Source organism: Penicillium verhagenii (assembly GCF_028828195.1).
Source record: "Penicillium verhagenii strain IBT 33310 chromosome Unknown utg000005l_segment0_segment0, whole genome shotgun sequence".
Classification (NCBI taxonomy): Eukaryota; Fungi; Ascomycota; class Eurotiomycetes; order Eurotiales; family Aspergillaceae; genus Penicillium; species Penicillium verhagenii.
The window spans coordinates 28,111-45,495 of NW_026643169.1; the positions used below are offsets into that span (position 1 = coordinate 28,111).

At 49.9% G+C, this 17,385-nt stretch overlaps 6 protein-coding genes across 6 annotated transcripts; 4 read left to right on the forward strand and 2 right to left on the reverse strand.

Moving 5' to 3' along the window:
- Positions 1 to 1,436: 1,436 nt before the first annotated feature.
- Positions 1,437 to 4,973, forward strand: N7466_003589 (WD repeat-containing protein; the record flags this gene model as incomplete). The annotated part of the gene is made up of 5 exons (XM_057162986.1): positions 1,437 to 1,594; positions 1,666 to 4,388; positions 4,439 to 4,677; positions 4,730 to 4,864; positions 4,965 to 4,973. The coding sequence occupies 5 exons, from the start codon at positions 1,437 to 1,439 to the stop codon at positions 4,971 to 4,973; spliced, it is 3,264 nt and encodes a 1,087-aa protein (XP_057021667.1).
- Positions 4,974 to 5,468: 495 nt separating this feature from the next.
- On the forward strand, positions 5,469 to 7,205 carry N7466_003590 (putative MYND domain protein; the record flags this gene model as incomplete). The annotated part of the gene is made up of 1 exon (XM_057162987.1): positions 5,469 to 7,205. One exon carries the CDS (start codon positions 5,469 to 5,471, stop codon positions 7,203 to 7,205), a length of 1,737 nt encoding a protein of 578 aa, XP_057021668.1.
- Positions 7,206 to 7,656: 451 nt separating this feature from the next.
- N7466_003591 (MIF4G-domain-containing protein) lies at positions 7,657 to 10,471 on the reverse strand (the record flags this gene model as incomplete). Its single annotated transcript, XM_057162988.1, has 2 exons — positions 7,657 to 10,127; positions 10,402 to 10,471. 2 exons carry the CDS (start codon positions 10,469 to 10,471, stop codon positions 7,657 to 7,659), a joined length of 2,541 nt encoding a protein of 846 aa, XP_057021669.1.
- N7466_003592 (dolichol phosphate-mannose biosynthesis regulatory protein) lies at positions 10,432 to 10,832 on the forward strand (the record flags this gene model as incomplete). The annotated part of the gene is made up of 3 exons (XM_057162989.1): positions 10,432 to 10,434; positions 10,498 to 10,578; positions 10,644 to 10,832. The coding sequence occupies 3 exons, from the start codon at positions 10,432 to 10,434 to the stop codon at positions 10,830 to 10,832; spliced, it is 273 nt and encodes a 90-aa protein (XP_057021670.1).
- A 1,341-nt stretch (positions 10,833 to 12,173) lies between these two features.
- N7466_003593 (uncharacterized protein) lies at positions 12,174 to 15,543 on the forward strand (the record flags this gene model as incomplete). The annotated part of the gene is made up of 2 exons (XM_057162990.1): positions 12,174 to 12,376; positions 12,441 to 15,543. 2 exons carry the CDS (start codon positions 12,174 to 12,176, stop codon positions 15,541 to 15,543), a joined length of 3,306 nt encoding a protein of 1,101 aa, XP_057021671.1.
- A 1,041-nt stretch (positions 15,544 to 16,584) lies between these two features.
- N7466_003594 (HD domain-containing protein) lies at positions 16,585 to 17,286 on the reverse strand (the record flags this gene model as incomplete). The annotated part of the gene is made up of 1 exon (XM_057162991.1): positions 16,585 to 17,286. One exon carries the CDS (start codon positions 17,284 to 17,286, stop codon positions 16,585 to 16,587), a length of 702 nt encoding a protein of 233 aa, XP_057021672.1.
- Positions 17,287 to 17,385: the final 99 nt, after the last annotated feature.

Sequence of the window (17,385 nt, forward strand, 5' to 3'; positions counted from 1 at the left end):
TGTTTTGGCAGTCCCGCACTATTGAAAGTTGACCCAGATTTAGGAGCTGGAAATCCGCGCTAAAAAAGTTTGACAGCAGAGAAATGGCATCTTAGTGAGCTTTGGAACTGGCCTGATATTTCAATAAAGTTCTTAGCAGCAACCTTGAAGCCACATCTAATTTCCTCGAAACCTATCGGTCCCGCAACCCTTGAAGAACTCGCGCTTGCACATTTCTTTGAATAATCATGGCCAAGGAAATCTATCAGGGTAGGTACCCAGATGCATAACTGACATATTGCGCACTGGAGTTTCGTCCAACAACTTTGTTACTGCGGAAGCCTGGGCGCGTGGATGGATGATTTTTCATCATACCTACTACTTTCCTGGTAATGGACACCAATTCACCTTGAGTAGCCGGAATTGCTTTTTGCCGAGTTGTCTCGAGTAAAGACCGACAGCCGTGAATGCGGCTCCTTTTATTGCCCGTGCACCCAAAGATCTATGTGGTACAAGGCAGTCAACTGCAGCGCGCCAGTTTGGATTGTTTGAAAAACCGCCCGGCTTTTACCGCCCGGGCAAAATTGCCCATACCGGAGGATCGTTGTTCCGCGACGGTATTGAGAAGAATACTTTCTAATTACTGTTTAGGGTGAGTAATAGAATAATATACACGCGTGTGCTTCTTCTCTTCAAGTTCTTCTTATCTCACCCCGGGGGGATTGCCCTAGTGCAGTGCTGGTGGAAATCCCCAAGGTTGTTCTGTCTGCGAATGCTCCTGCGTTTCTCTCTTGAATATATGCGAATATTGCCCACCATGAAGTATGCCCTGATTCAAATATTGCAAAATTACATTGACGCTGAGCAGTTCCTCAAGAATGACGATTGCTGAATTTTGAAATACCCGAATATGAGCATGAAGGTCACAACTACTCAGAATAAGCAACTTGAAAGTAACTACTAGTTAACTAAGTACTAGTAGTACTTAGTTCGTTAGTTCCTAAGTTCGTAGTTAGGTCGATTAAGATGGTTGCAACGGATGAGTCAGCTTCGGCCTAGACCATTTGAGAAACAGGTTCTCAGCCATCAGACTGATGGCCTATCTCCTCTCTCTGAGCTCCTTAGTAGTTCCTTCCGACTTACTTACATTTCCCCATCACTTTGATTGACTTGAACTCTTTCCCTCCCTTTTCAAGACTCTTGCATAACTCCCTAGTTCTTTACTTTGCCTATGCACCGCATTCCCCCGCGATCCCGCTCTTGACGTCATCTACTGATTCCCCGTGGGCCGTGCCGGAGAAAAGAAGAAGAGAGATAAGAGACGACTCCTATCTGCATCATCATCTCTGCCTCGGCTCTTGCAACTCAGAATGATCGCTGATCGCCCCTAAAGTAGTCAAGACTCACTCAAGGTTTCAGTTTGGGAAATCAAAAAGTGGTCAACCTACTCACCCGCTATGAGAGATTCGCTCTATGACCGCCTTTGGCGTCGAGAATGCGGGGATTTATCTGCCCGTGCCGGCGTTCGGGACATCTATGGTTCGAAGGAGTGGGTCGGCGATCTTGACATCGTGAACCAGCTTGGTGGACACACAGGTTGCGTGAATGCCCTCAGGTATGCTTTCTCTTTGTTGCTAACAGGAATCTCGTTCCGCCGTTGCCAGAATCCCGCTAACACGGTCGTAGTTGGTCCCGTTCAGGACGCCTTCTGGCCTCGGGCTCGGATGATCAACATTTGAATATCTACTCCTACCAACCCGAATCCTCCGATGCCCCCTTTGCCCTAAACACCACCGTGCGTACCGGCCACAAGGCCAACATCTTCTCGGTCAAGTTCATGCCCCATTCGAACGACAGAACCTTAGTCACTTGTGCCGGTGATTCCCAGGTGCGCGTTTTCGACATTGAATACTCCAGTAGCAATGGCAATGTCGCTGCCACCTCTGCATTCGCAGCTTCGGCTCGGAGTCGCCGCTTCAACAACTTTTTCGAGGGCGCACGTTATCTGAGTGAAGGCAACACAAATGCCAGGGTTTACCGCAGTCATGCTGATCGTGTGAAGAGAATCGTTGTCGAGTCCTCCCCTTATCTTTTCTTGACTTGTTCAGAAGATGGGGAGGTTCGACAGTGGGACTTGCGCCAGCCAGCTTCTACATATCCTCCCCCAAATGGTGGTCAGGGCTTCATGGCATATAGGCCTGGGCAAGAGCATGACGACTCCAATGTTCCTCCTCCTCTCATCTCATACAAGAAGTTTAATCTAGATCTCAACACAATCTCCTGCTCCCCCTCTCAACCACATTACATTGCCCTTGGCGGTGCGCACATGCACTGTTTCCTTCACGATCGGCGTATGCTTGGTCGTGACATGATGGCAGAAAGAGGGACGCCTAGCAGCTCCATTCCAACCGCTGGCACTCACGACGATGAATTGATGGGCAAAGCCACTCGATGTGTTCGTCGGTTTGCACCGCGTGGAAAGCATCGCGTGCGGCACCTCGACGACGGACACATCACCGCTTGCAAAATAAGCGATGCAAACCCAGACGAAATGGTGGTCAGCTGGTCAGGAGATCACATTTACAGTTTCGATCTTATTCAGAGCCCAGACGCTCGAGTTGCCTCACCCCAGGAGAAGTCACTATCGAAAGCTACAAGGAAAAGTTTGAAAGACGGGTCCCAGGACCGGAAACGTAAGCGCCCAAAACCCATGTCGATGTCCTCCCAAGAAAGTGAAGACCGACATCACTCTCGACGTCGATCAAATGACCTCAATACGCTTCGAGTTCGCTTTGAGAATGGGGAGTCATCGGATATTCCCATCGCAGGAATCTCAGAAGATTCGCCCGAAAACATGCTAGAGCACGCAAGGTATTCCGTCTTGAACGATGAGCAACGCACGAGCAGAGATATTTCTAAAGGAATGGTCAAGCTCCGACGGGCGATGTTTTCCCTAGAAGAAACTATTCGAACAGCATCAAATTCGGACGATAGTCATCTTGCGCCCGATGCCGAGTCTTTCAGGGCAGCTTTAACGATAGCAGCCACCATACTGCCTCAAATGGACTCGATTATGCGGGAGTGGAGGTATCCTATGAATCCGTCCCATGAAGTTGTGGCTGTTCAACAAACACTTCGTCACCACCGCCAAGAATCCTGGAGATTCATTCAGGCTGCAGGGACTCTAGCATTCATCATGAAGAACTCATCCCACATCGCAGAGAATGGACCAGAGACCTATCCCAGCTTCCAAAAGATTATTCCCGCACCGAGTGAAGATGAATCCATCGAGCGGGAAGCCCAGTTTGGCTATGATTTTTTGAAGGCCATTTTACTTTGGTTCCAGGGAGGCCGACAAGACCTGTTCGCCGGATTCAAGCGTGGGTCCTGCCATCGAAGACAAAATGGACGGTTTCCGATCGAGGAAAATGACGCTGAGGATGCAATTGAAAGAGTCCTCATCCCTTATCTTCATACTTTGGCAGCCGATACACCAATCGTCAACGTGGATGCTTCACCGTATGAGCACGATAGGACTCGCATACTATTCCAAACCCAGCGCGCAGCTGTGATTGCTTTTGGGAATGCCGTAAAGCTGCCACTCGAGAACCTTGGAACAACTGCCGCTCGCATTGATACATGTCGCCTGTCTAACTCATCATCGCATGTTCGCTCTCTAGACCGGGCCTCAGCCTTTAGATTCTGGGCTTTACGTGTCGGGAGGGGCGTTCTGTTGACAACTGGCAAACTAGTCGACTATGCGTTTGTTAATCGCGCTTTTGGGGGGCTCCAACCCGAAGTGGATGAATCAGACAGCGATCTGGAGCTGGAGAGATACCTGGAAGAGTCCCAGGAAGATATCAATCTCGACGACTCGGAAGAAAGATTACGATCAATTAACCTCATCAATGCCGCCGGGTCAAATGGGAGCGTCACTTCTAGCGGAAACGGGCCGACTTCGAGCTCTCATCAGCCATACGTGTCCAGGGAAGCTCTTCTCTCGTCGGAGTCCTCTGGCGATGAAGGTGGGAGCATCAACAACGAGATCGATGAGTTTGATGAGAGTGACCAGGGCGATATTGACCAAGAGGATCCGGATGAATGGACCCTGGGTTTCGATGATGACAGTGAAGAAGAGTCCGACACGGGAATTCCTGTTTCTTTGCGTTCCGGTGGCCGTAGGAGACGGCGAAGGGATGTTGAGATCAACGCCCCATGCTCCTCTCATACGAAAGTTTACCGGGGACACTGCAATATCAAAACTGTCAAGGACGTGAACTTTTTCGGGTTAAATGATGAATATGTGGTAAGTGGCAGTGATTCAGGCCATGTCTTCATGTGGGATCGAAAAACTGGTAATCTGGTGAATATTTTGGAAGGGGACACTGAGGTCGTCAATGTGGTGCAAGGTGAGTGGCGATAATTTATAGCCGAGCTTTCTTCCTATTAACCAGCCCAGGCCACCCATATGAACCTACTATGGCCGTATCCGGCATCGACAACACTATCAAGATTTTCAACCCAGATCAAAATGCTCAAGAGCAAGCGAGACAAGGCATCAATATACTTGACCCTGATAATCCAAAAAGTCCTCTTCTCGGTGGACTCTCCAGTCGCAAGCGACTTCACGACAGCTATCGTATCATAAACCAGAATGACGTTGAACGCCGAGGTGGTATGAGTGAAGCTCACATCACTGTACGTGGAAATAATGACAATATCGGAAAGAAAAACTGATCATTTTTTATAGAGAAGCATGCTAACCCGTCTTGCCGCCACTATCCGAGGCCGCCAGAGTCTCGGCGAGGCTCTGGGAGAAGGCATTGAGGGTCTAGGTGGACAAGGAGGCGAGGGGGCCACTGTTGTCCTCGATGAAAACTGTCTGGTATGTATTGTTCTTACTAGGAGGAACATCCTCTTCAAAACCCGGGCGACTCAGCTGTGATTGATAGGCTTTACTATATGGATTCCTAACATTATCGCAGGTGATGTGACATTCAACTCCCCACGTATTATCCTGTCCTTTTTCTCCTTTCCCCTTTCCCACTTTTCTTTCATCTTTTTTTTCCGTAATTTTAATAATTGACAGAATGATTGAGGGATTGCATGAAACTAGGTGCGAAAGGTTCTTTTTTTCTTTCCTTTTTTCTTTCTTGAATTCCATGGCCATGGTGGCATGATACATCCATCGACTGTTGGGAATGAACAAAAGTTTATTATATACTATCCGTATCCTTTCTAGCAAATTCAACATGTATCCCCGTCAACTGGTTGCTCTAGTGAACGTTTAAGGCCCTGATGTTGTTACTAAATGTTTGAACTGTACAACTTGAAAGTTGACAGTACATTTAGGGCTTTTCAAGGTTTCCCCGCGGAGCCCCACGTCCACGGGTAGAACCCCTCGGAACTTGGAAAATAGATTTTCTTTGGGCTCCGACAAGTTATTACTCAAAATCTTCTTGCGCTATCTTCACTTTTGCAAGGCAACCATGGCCACGCCAATGCAGGCCCGAAGGGAAAAAACCGCTCAGCTTTATGAGGATCCCCATAACCCACACCTCTACCTTGAACGAGCCTGCCTCCATGAACAGCTTGGCTTCCCCGATTTGGCCGCCGCCGACGCTTACCGCGCACTCTCATTGTTGGAATCGGTGATAGACCCTGATGGGTGTGAATTTCATGCGAAACGCAAGGTCGAGACCACTCTTGAAAACACCAGCACTCCTGCAGAGAAAAAGTCCACAGGGAATGGAAGCGAGAAAGATGAGAAAGATGAAAATGAAGACGACGAGGAAGATGAAGATGAAGATGAAGATTCAAGAACTGTCCCAGTCACGCAGGAGGAGTACAATACATTGATTGGAGAGGTATATGCTGTCCTGGTGTGTAGTCTGGTCCGTTGTGGCTGCTACCGCGATGCTTATGAGTTTGGCGTTCGCGGCATCAGCCTGCTTGGGGACCTAGATGCAGACAAGGTCAATTCTACCACCACATCCGCTGTCTTGCATGATCAGATGAACCACGTGAAGAAGGTTTATCAAGCTCGTGCCAAGTTCAACAACGATGTGCATGTGAACTTAGATTCTATTGACCCTGCCGTCCTTCCGGCCCAGGGCTTTGCTCGCCGCGTTCTGTATCCCTGGAATGAGCATGAGCCAGACCGCTGCGCTCCGGAGGAATTAGAATTTCTTAACCAGCGCCTAGCGGATGTGGCCCCAAAATGTGAAGTCCGCGCTGTGGCGTTACCGGCTCTTCATAGCGCCTCTACAGATGACGAGACCGAGGTCTCGGTTCAACTGGGTCTCTTCGCCAAAGAGGATATTGCGCCCGACGAAATCATTCTACGCGAGTCGTCGCTTCTGACGGCAACAAATCGTCTCCATGACGATCTATGCGATGCCTGTAATGCGCCTCTGCCTGACCTCTCAGCTCCCGAACCCCCAGTCGCGTGCGAGGAAGGCTGTGCAGATACTATCTTTTGTACCCAGGCGTGTCATGACACTGCGCAGAGGGTCTACCACGGCGCAATCTGTGGCCTCGAAGATGGCCTGCAATCTATTGGCAAAGATATTCCTGACCCGAAGGATAAGGCAGACTACTTGTATTTGCTTTTGGTTGCCCGTGCGCTAGCCATGTCTGCGACACAAGATATCCACGCTCTAGACCTACCCGAAGTCAAGTACATCTGGGGTGATTTTCATGACTTTGATATCGAAAAATCTGGTTCTGAAGTGGCCACCCTGCCCTTCTCCTTCCAACTCAACATCCTACAGCCAATGCGTTTCCTCGAAGAAATGGAAATCGATCCATATGAGTCGCTCCCCCGTTATGACACCTGGGTTTTGAATACCTTGTATGCTAAATTCCGGGGCACCGCATCTGGTCGGTTGTCAACGTGGGACGGTGGTCCTGAGCTGTGTGCCGTGCACCCACTTTGGTGTTTGGCAAACCACTCCTGTGACCCCAATGTCCGATGGGAATGGGGCGGAGAGATTACTTTCCGAGCGCGGAATAACGAGGAGACCGCTCTCTGGACAAGGCCTGGAGCCGATGGGAGTGTGGAGATGAAGGATGCCAAGAACGGGGGTATTCCAAAGAACGCTGAAATCTTGAACCACTACTGTGACATTGCGTTGCCGGTTCAGCAGCGCAGAGAGTGGGCGTGCGGTGCTTTGGGTGGAAACTGTCGGTGTGATCGATGTGCTTGGGAGGCACACGAGTGTTAGTAAAAAGGATATGTATAACTACTTGACTGACTACCTACTAGTATGTACAATTAAGAGGCTGCCCCTTGAGGTGAAGCTACTAGTAGATTACATAGTACATACTACTAGGTACTAGACCTTCGCAAGTGCGAAGTTATCAAGATACCTAATAGACTTGATTTTGACTACATCTATAAATCCACATGTGCAATGGATCATTTGGAACTTGTTCAAGGTGGGCATGGAATTATTGAAGTCGTCAAGTAAAAAAAAAATTAGAATCTTTGAAATGCAGCCGTCCGCGGGTCTGCATAATGTCTAGTGCATAGCGTGTGTGGAGGTCTGCCCAGTCCAATAACCTTAACCTCACCAAGTGGAATTACATCATGAAACAGAAGATTCCCCCTTTTGTTCCTGGGATCCATATAACAATCTCATTATGAGCCCCATGCCCATACAGTTGATCAATCACCTAGCGTCGTCGAGGGGGGGTCTGGGAAGAAGTTTGCTTGCGCACATCATCTTTTCGTCTCGGGGGTGTATGTGAAGCATGATCGCGTGCTCGGCGAGGGGATTTGGATGGTTGTGTAGCAACTTTAGATGCCGGACCCCGAGGAGGCGTGACGGAACGCGAGGGTGATCGCGAATAACTGCGCCCACGTCGTGGCGGCGTAGCAGACTGAGATGAGGACCGTCGAGCCCGGTACGGGCTACGACTGACAGTACGAGAGCCAGAGCGAGCGCGAGAGCGCCGAAGAGGTGCAGGCGAGACAGATCGTGATCGAACAGATGGCGACTTTGATCGGTTTGGAGATGAGCCATGTCGGGCACGACGGAAGGGGGAGCGGGAGCGGGAGCGGGAGCGAGAGGGCGTGTAACTTCGACCCCGCGAGGAAGGTGTGATAGAACGGGAGTAAGAGCGACCCCGACCCCTTGAACGAGATCGCGATAATGAATATGAGCGGGAACGGGAACGAGAGCGAGAAGGAGAGCGGGATGAGCGAGGGGTGCATGTCGAACATGATGCTGGGTGGGACCGAACGGATGGTGAACGAGATGGAGATCTTCCAGCCGGTAATGCAGGCAATGTAGGTTTCGGTGCGTTCTTGAGGTGTTCCCGCATGTCTTCCGTCAAAGCACCCATGCCGACACTCGTGAAGTAGTTGATAGAGAAGCGAGTGTGTCGTGGGTTTTCTGTTGGGAACAGGCCCTCGAAGCTTGGCCGCAGAATATCGTCGCGGAAACGGGCTTGTAGGGTCGGCAGGCCCATGTGCTCCGCTAGGTCTTGAAATAGAATTTTGATAAAGATCCGACTACTTGACGTAGTCTCCTCCTCATTCATGTGGACAACAGATAAAACATGCCACCCAATAGCATCGTTGCTGATCATATGTCCAAAAAAGCGTGCAATGTTGCGGAGACGGTTCGTCTCATAGCGATGAATGGTATCGTAATATTTGGCGAACGCGGCTTCAAACAAGTCAGACCAAAGTCGGTTGATCTTGGCAAATCTCTCGCCGATCAATCCATAGAACTTTGAGAATGTTCGTTCTTGAGAGCAGCATTCGATGATCATGGAGGGCAGTTCTGGCTCCAACCCTGCAGGAAGATTGATCTTCATCAACTTGTGACAGCATTCTTCAAAGTCGATGCTGGACATTATTGTCAGGTAGATTGTCCGGCGTAGATTGACCAAGTCTGTGTTGCTCTGATCCTTGATGTCCATCTTTTGTTCCTCAGAATCCGATTCCTCTTCCGAGCTTCCTTCACTGTCATCCTCGTCGTCGTCTTCCGCGTCGCTGTCGTCGCCAAGAATTTCAGCTTTGAGGTTCTTGTAAGCTTCCTCGTGTTCCTCCCACTCTGAGTCGAACTTGAAGATATTGAGCATGTCTTGAGATTCGATTTCATCATCCAAGCCAAGACGATGTGTGATCTGGTCCTCCTCTTCCACAAGATCTAGTTCTTCCTTGACAGCAAGATTGTCCTTATAGCGGTCCTTACGGACCTGAAAGAGCACTTCGATCATGTATTGAACTCGTTTGTCGATGTCGGCTTCGTGAAGGATGTTGCGGAACTGGTCGAAGACAGCCAGCGCAATGGGGGGGTTCATTTCCTCCAGGTGATGACCAACTTCTCGAGTCAGTCCCACTGCGATTTCCACACTGTCATCCGTGGGCTTGTGAAGCAGGAGCAGTAGAATTTGAGCTGCAAGCATTTCGTGCGCGACTTGGGTATTGCAAAGGTGCGCGATAAAGGTGGTCGATGAAATACAGACCGCCTTGTCATTTCGTTTGAACGCCTTGCGGAACTGAATGATCAACCGGGACAGCAACAGGTCTCCCACCTGGGGTAGCTTGGTATTGACGATGGCAGTCATGGCAGCGTAGATGGGGGTGAAGGGCAAACTAGCCGCCTGCGCTTTCATTATCGAGCGGCAGAACAGGCCCCGGCCTCGCACCAAGTTCTCTCCAAACAGTTCTGGTACGATATACTTGATGTTGGAGACATTGACCTTATTGATAAGACCATTGATCGATTTCTTCAATGCCTCCCATGCCATGCGCTGGTACTCCTTACTGGTTTTGTCCGTGATCTGTGCCTGCAGTGCACGGAGGCGTGCTGGGGGAATGTAGGTACCACCTGATCGCATGTTGAGAAGCTTTTCATATTCGGCCTTTGCGGAGGCCTGTTTCTCTTCCTCGGTCAGCGGCTTGCGGGCGGCTTCCTGGCGTTCATGTTCGCGGACCCGATCCGCGAGCTGGCGTTCCCGCTCGATTGTCCGGGCCGGGTCGACGCCAGAGACATCTGTATCATCTCGGAGAGAGTCTCCTGGTGGAGAGCGGCGACGGTTCGGGGAGGGGGATCTGGAAGGTGGCGAACGCTTTCGTGAAGCTGCGCTGGGCGACAACGCGCCCGGGGGGGAGTGGGTACTCGCACCGCCGACTGGAGAACAGCCGGGTCGTCCATGGTGAGAGCCTCAAGAAGACCCGAAATTCGAAGTTCGGATTATCGAGGTGGTGAAAAGACCTCGGAAAAAGGAGGAGTGAAGAACGGGGTTGAATGAGCCTTGAAGTCTTCACTCGGATCCGCGTTCCCAAAGTGAAAGCTCTTGGGTCACGTGCACGGAGGCCAAGTCGCTCCAAACGTGGAGCTCCTGGAAACAACCGTGACCATCTCCAGGGCTCTCACTCTCTTCCCTTGGATTTCCCAAGCTTACCTTTATATAGCGACCATTCCTTTGATAACAATGGTTCGTTCTGTTCCCCCTGGACTGCAAATGTGTACATTCGTACTAATCGTTCTTCAAACACAGCTGGGCCAATTCGTGGGTTCCGCCATGCTTTTGGCTGCTACAGCAATCTTTCTTTACTACACCGCGTGGACCCTGTTGATGGTGAGTTGTCTTTTTTCTTTCTCCATTGATCTGCCTTATACTGAATCCTCCGGTTCCTTCAATAGCCTTTCGTTGACCCTGGACACCCTCTTCACGACCTCTTCCCTGCTCGTGTTTGGGCCATCCGTATTCCTGTTATCCTCGCCTTGTTGGGCTCCGCTGTGGTAGGAACCTTCATAGGGATTGTGATGATCAACAGCAACAAGAAGAAGGCTGCCAAGGCCAAGGCTGCTGCGGCAAAGAAGAAGACTTGAACCACCTTGGGAATTGATCAGGGGAATATCCATATACCACTATCGGCCCCACATGGGCCCTGTATCACTACTAGCCACGACTCGGAGATTCCAGCTATTGCAGTCTCGTCCCATCTAATAGAACCATCATAAGAACTCTGTCCTTGTTTTCCGTACCTCCCCTTCACTCTGCTTCTGTCTCTTGTCAAATTCCATGGCACCTCTATTTTCCTTGGCTAATTTCTTTGATTTCCCGGTTAAATTGGCCCGGGCGAATAGACCTGAGGCAAAACGTGGCGCAGGTGTGGTTATCTCCGGATTGAGCGTGATCGGAGATGGTCAACAGGAACGGCGCATCGTTGAATGATCAGCGTCAGCAACTTCCAAGGTTAAATCGCGCGTCACTGCTCTAGCCCCCGTGACCCCTCTGATTCCCCGATTCCCCCGATTCCCCCGATTCTCCATCATACGCAACCCAAAGTCCTGTGTATTATTATCCCTTGCGGCCTTGCGGGGGGGATTTCACCACCATTTCTGGGTGGAGGCAACGGCTACGATCGGGGGGCAATGACGAGTACCATGGGTTTCAAGTGGCCATGCTTATATAAGGATGTAGTCAATCATTGATGACCAAAGTCTAATGCAAATAACCTTGGAAACCAAAGCAAAGTCAGGATTTGCCCATGTTGGGAACGGGCGGGTTGTTCGTTAATATTAGTGTAATCAATAGTCATAGTAAGAAAAAAAGGGGGCCAGCTGGGTCGCCCGGCTGAACAGCTGAGGGGTCATTTGGTCACGGTTCTGACTCAGGCACCGCGTTTACTTCCCCCGCTTTCATCATTTGTTCCTTCCTTCTACATCCAACTTGGGATCAAATCAAACATCTCGTATACTAGTATCTTTTATTCTAAGAACCAGAATCCGCTTTGTCTGGGCACTGACTGGATTTATCCCAGTGGGTGCTGCGTTTCTCGTCCAAACCACATATCGCTCTTATCAGCTTCCCCGCGTATCCAGAGCGAACTCCGCTCTAGATACGCCTTGGTTTCTCTAAACCCCTCCAAACTCGACCATCTATTACCATTCACCTCGATCAACCGAATCCGTAAGTGAGATCAAATCTGCGCTGCATGTAACGGCTTTTCCCCCTGCAGCTGCAAAGCAATGAACAAAGACCAAGAACTGTTCTGACTGCTGCCATCTAGAACCAAGCCCCTCATTTCCTACCCCCAAGCTTGTCCTTCACCAGCACGGTCAAACCAGACCGTCCTTGCCCCGTTCTCAGACCTCCCCATAGGTTCTGAGGGCGGTATCCTCTGCTTTGAACCGTTCGGTGTCTCCCTTGAGGCACACTTCAGTTGAATGCCCCCGGCCGCGCCTGACGATTTGATCCGACAGCAAAGCCGATCGCTAGAAGACGACACATCATTCAATAGTACTGATCAGAATCGCCTCACTGTTGAGCATGAATCAAGTGGTGGGAAAAGCAAGAAGAAGAAAAATGGCAAAAAGGCCAAGGCGGCGACCAGGGCCATGACGGAAATAGAGACTCCCCCAAATGACGTGTAAGAACTCCCTCTGAAATCTCCCTCGAGTTGACTCCTGAAAATACTGATGATCTAGCTCAAGGGTTCAATCACCGGAGCCTTCGCTGCCAGAGCCATCCTCTCCTCCAGATCCACTTCTGGAAAACCATGTTTCACCCGCCGTGACTTCGCCCGTCCTCGACGTACTCGGGTCAATGGGAGACAATCATGATAACGATCTCACAAGTCGTACTGATACATGGGCCCAGTCGGTTCCCTTTGGGAAAAGCCCTCCAACTGACCTCATGGATGGCGAGGTTCCTCACGAATCCTCCCTTAACTTTCCTACCATCCAAGAACGGGGTGGCTTCAGTCAACCTTCCTCGGCATCTCCTCCGACCCGGCTTCGGCCATTCAGTTACAGCAGCGGATACCGAAGCAACCTGCCATCTCGGCAGCAGTCTGTAGATCGACGCAAGAGCCACTCCTATGGAAGTCCCATGAGTAATCTTGCGCCCCCGCCCCACCTGCCTCAGGCCCATTTCTATGGGGCACCGGAAATCGACATCCCATCTCACACCCGCCCAGTGGCGGAGGGAGCCTACTCCTTTTGTGGGTTCGACACGCTCCCAAATCCTTCAAAGACATCACGAGGTACCCTGAATGTTTTGGTGGTAGGAATAGACGGTGGAGTGGAAATCCAGGCCATTGAGGATCATCGGACGCGTCTTATTGGGCAGCTCACTGGTCTAAATGGTCGTGTTCTCGAGGCAAAGATTGTGTCTAGTCACGCCCCCGCGGAGCTATCTGCATTTTCCCAGGCTCGCGTGGTAGTCATTGTTCACGGGCCATTAGCATCAAATGAGGATGACGGTATTGTGTCTTCCACGGCCTCCGAAGCCAATGAAGGCACATCTGGCGCGGCGCGAGGTCATTCTAGTAGTGACAGGCGCACCCGTCGAGAGGATCTACAATTTTATCAAACTCGGGTGGAGGTATACTCTCTCCGGTCTGGGGATCATGTTGCAACACTGTTTGCAACCAACCCCACACCTTCTCTGGAGAATATTCCTGGTCTGCCTTCCTTAGCACCCTCACCTGTGGGCAGTCTCAAGCTCATGACTAGTGGGAATCATATCGTTGTAGCTTCTGGAATCAGTGGTGAAGTTTATGTCTATAGACAAACTCTCTCGGGGTCCTACCAGTGCCTGGGGAAAACCTGGACAAATGTGCAGACTGGAGAAAGTCGACGATACTCCACGTCTTCTAGCTCAACCGACCCAGATGGCTCGCACAACGATCTACCCCGCACATCATTATCCGAACGTCCGATTCTAGCCTTGCAGGGAAGATGGCTTGCGGTTGTGCATCCGTCCACCTCATATAGGGGATCTATCCAAGGAATAGTCCCTGCAATTCTGATACACGGTCGAGCCCAAGGGCTTGAGACTCGCAGTCCTCCTACCATGGCGTCCGTGAATTGTGCAACAGATGTTGGGGAGGGCGAAAGCTTTCTTGACAAGGTTGCCAGAGGTGTCACCCAAGAGCTTGTCAGGGGTGCCCGCTGGATGGGAGATCAGGGGATGCAAGCCTGGAATACTTATTGGAACAACCAGAATTCCGCTGGCACGCCTCCCCAACGCCCAAGTCGAGGCACAGATTCCCCGGCTTCTGGTTACGGGTCATTCCCTCCAACCCATGCCCAGGATTCACAGTCGGTCGCCTCTCCTGCATGCGATGCAGTCTCAATCATTGATTTGCAACGTTTTGACGATGGTATGGACCTGAAGATGGCCTCCCTCCACCCTGTGGCAACCTTTCAGGCGCCCAACGGCTGCAGCTTTCTCTCACTGTCGCCTAATGGACTGATGTTATTCACTGCCAGTAAGAAAGGCGATGTCCAATATGTCTGGGATCTTATGCAGCTGAAGAGCTGCCGGGCAATGGCATTCATGGCTGATGACTTGGCCGATCAAAATCCGAACGTGCGCCAGGTAGCAAGATATACTCGCTTGACAACATCAAGCATCGTTGACGTGATATGGACCGCACCAGTGGGAGATCGATTGGCGATTATTACGCGCAAGGGAACCGTCCATGTGTTTGATCTTCCTCAAAGTGCCTTCCAATGGCCTCCGTTTCGCCGAGTTCGACCTGCGCCCAAGAAGTCTCCAACCATCGACCCGATGGGTGATGAAATGTTAGGGCAGTCAATTGCTGGGAATCCGTTGTCTGCAGCCATGAAGTTGGTCGGAGGAAAGACACAGCCCTTCTTTTCCGCTGTCCGAGGTCGCGTTCCTTCTACTGGTGGCACTGCATTTCCGAACATAAGTGGATTCGCTCTGCCAGCTGCAGCCGGCATCAAAGGCGGGAAGGTAGTCGCGGCAGGGCTCAGCAAATCTATGGGCGCCGCGGCAACTGGTACTGTTCACACTCTCCGACACGTTGGAGAAAATCGGCTCCATCTGACTGGACTCGCAAGAGATCCTGCACCATCCCGTGTTACATGGATATGTAACAAAGGTTTGATTTATCTGGGCTTGGTTGATGATGGGAATTTTAAGCTCTATCGCCTCAAGCGGGGTGCAACAAACCATAAGAATCGGCAGTTTCACTCTGTGATTGGCGGGAAGGAGAGGCAATACAAATTACCTGCTAGTTTGCAAACCCCCTGTGGGCCGGCACCTCTTAAAGCATACGATCCGGAGCAAGCAGTGAACGCAACACTCCTTCTGCCATCTGCTAGCGCACACTCCTCTAGTGGGAATAGACCCCTCTGTCAACCACTTTCTCAGGCGGAGATTGAGACAAACACACCATATCAACCTTTCCATACCGATCAGCGGGTTGGCTTGCACGTTTATTCTTGCCATGGCAATGAAGCTGATCTAACCATGGCGGATCCTGGTGGACAGTGGGTCTTTGGAGGCGATATTCCAACGGCTAAGGTGCATGTGAGATCGTATAATAATAGTGCTGATGACAATGCCGATGATGAAGAGGATGACTCTGCGGTCCATGGGCATTCATTTGGTGCTGGGGGGGATATGGAAAACCTAATCAGTTTGGCTAACAGTACTGGCCACGTCGAGGAAGTTGTTATAACCACCCGGCGAAAGAAGAAATCATCAGTGCCTCTGAAGACCGATGATGGATTTTTCGAGGACGACTGTGAAGTTCTGGACTTTGCACGAGACCGAGTCTGACCTCCACTTCTTTTTCCACTTCTTTTTCCACTTCTTTTTCCCCTTCTCTCCTATTTTTTCTACTACTTTGAAGCTTTTTTTTTACTCTCGGGGATTTAGACCTTTTTGTCTTTTCTATGGCGTTGAGAACTACACCCGGAGTCGAGTTCTTTCTTTCTTTCTTTTTGCTGACTTTTTGTTGATTGATCATGCTCATGAAGTGCATCATATGGATTCCGAAACCTGTATCATCGGCCTTTTTGCTCCGTCTCGCGACTTGTCTTTTGAGATCTCCCACTTGCTCCCACAGAAACCGAAATACCCAAACTTGTACTTATGCCGATTGCATTTTGATAGACTGGAGGTTTTGTCATGTTTTTACACTTGGACGTGCCCTGGTGTTTTTATTTTAAACTGTGCACATGTGTAGTTCTGGTTCTTTTGTCTTGATCTATCACTCCTTCTAGGTCGGAATTAATAGCTAGTATGCACATTAATATATTTGAAGCAAGTCCCTCCAGATGTCTTGGGACCTTATATCAATGATTCAACATACATAAACAATACATATTGAAGTAGGTCATACACATGTGCAGTCACCGTATACATTGATACACATGTGCATATACATATGTACATATGCACATATCAGTCAACAGGGCTTGAGGCCATACTCAAGTGCTATATATATATGTATACATTCAAATGTTGATTGTAGTGCCTACTAGTAAGTGCTCAAGCTAGTACTTGATATCTGCACAGTGCAGAGATTAGTGGTACACATGTGCATATCAATATCAATAGACTGGTATTTGTATATTTACATATATCTATCAACGTAGTCAACATTTGAATGTTTGAAAGGTCAAAGTTACGTCAACTGCATATTGATTGATGTTCAAAATCTGTTAATATGCAGGATGTTAAACCTACTACACATACCTACCAGGTCGTAGCTTGCACAGAGTACTTGAGTGTACATATTCAAAATGTTCAAGTTCCAAGGTTATTCAAATATAAATTATATAGCACTATACATACCACTACCTGAATGTCAAATGCTCAAGCTGACTCCCCCATCTCCTCTGCCCACCATCCCTCGAAGGTCTTCAATCTTTCTGTCCGCACTTGAGCCATCTTCCTTCCCGTCGCTGTCTTCATCATCTTCTCTAGCTTCTCCAGTTTATCCCCGAAATGCTCAATTGCATTATCCATGACCCACCCCCCTTCGCCAGCAAACTTCTTGCCCTGAGCACCCAAGAAGGTAAAACACCGACCAATACCAATGGCCCCTATTGCGTCCAGTCGATCAGCATCTTGAACAATCGCAAGCTCCACCAGCCCATCTTGATCAATCAGTCGTTGGATCACAGAGGGATCCTTGCACTCTGTGGAATATGACACGTGGGAGACAATGGTCTGTACCCGGGAGGCTAGGTCTGCCGGTGCACCACGCTGCAGCAATGCGTGTTCAACCATTGTCTTCGGGTTCAAAGAGCCCGGCTCGGCTGTATCCGTCGATAGATTCGGCAAATACTTCCGATCTCCAATATCATGGAGCAAGGCTGCAAGCTTGACGACGGCCTCAGAGTACTGTGTGTCTGGGTTTAACTTTCGTTCTGAATCAAGGATCTTGAGGGCGAGCTTAACCACCCGGTGTACATGGGGCGGGTTATGTGAGGGATCATGGCCTGACATGCAAGCGTCCACAAAGGTGGACATGTCGTCGTACAGACTCTCAAATTGCGGGTTAATTTCCGCCATAATAGACGTTGGAGTCAAGTGGAATCTTTATTCGCTGCAGGATTTCGTTATCATTGACGCCCCTTGGGATAATTTAATTGTGTGGAAACTTGGCTTGAA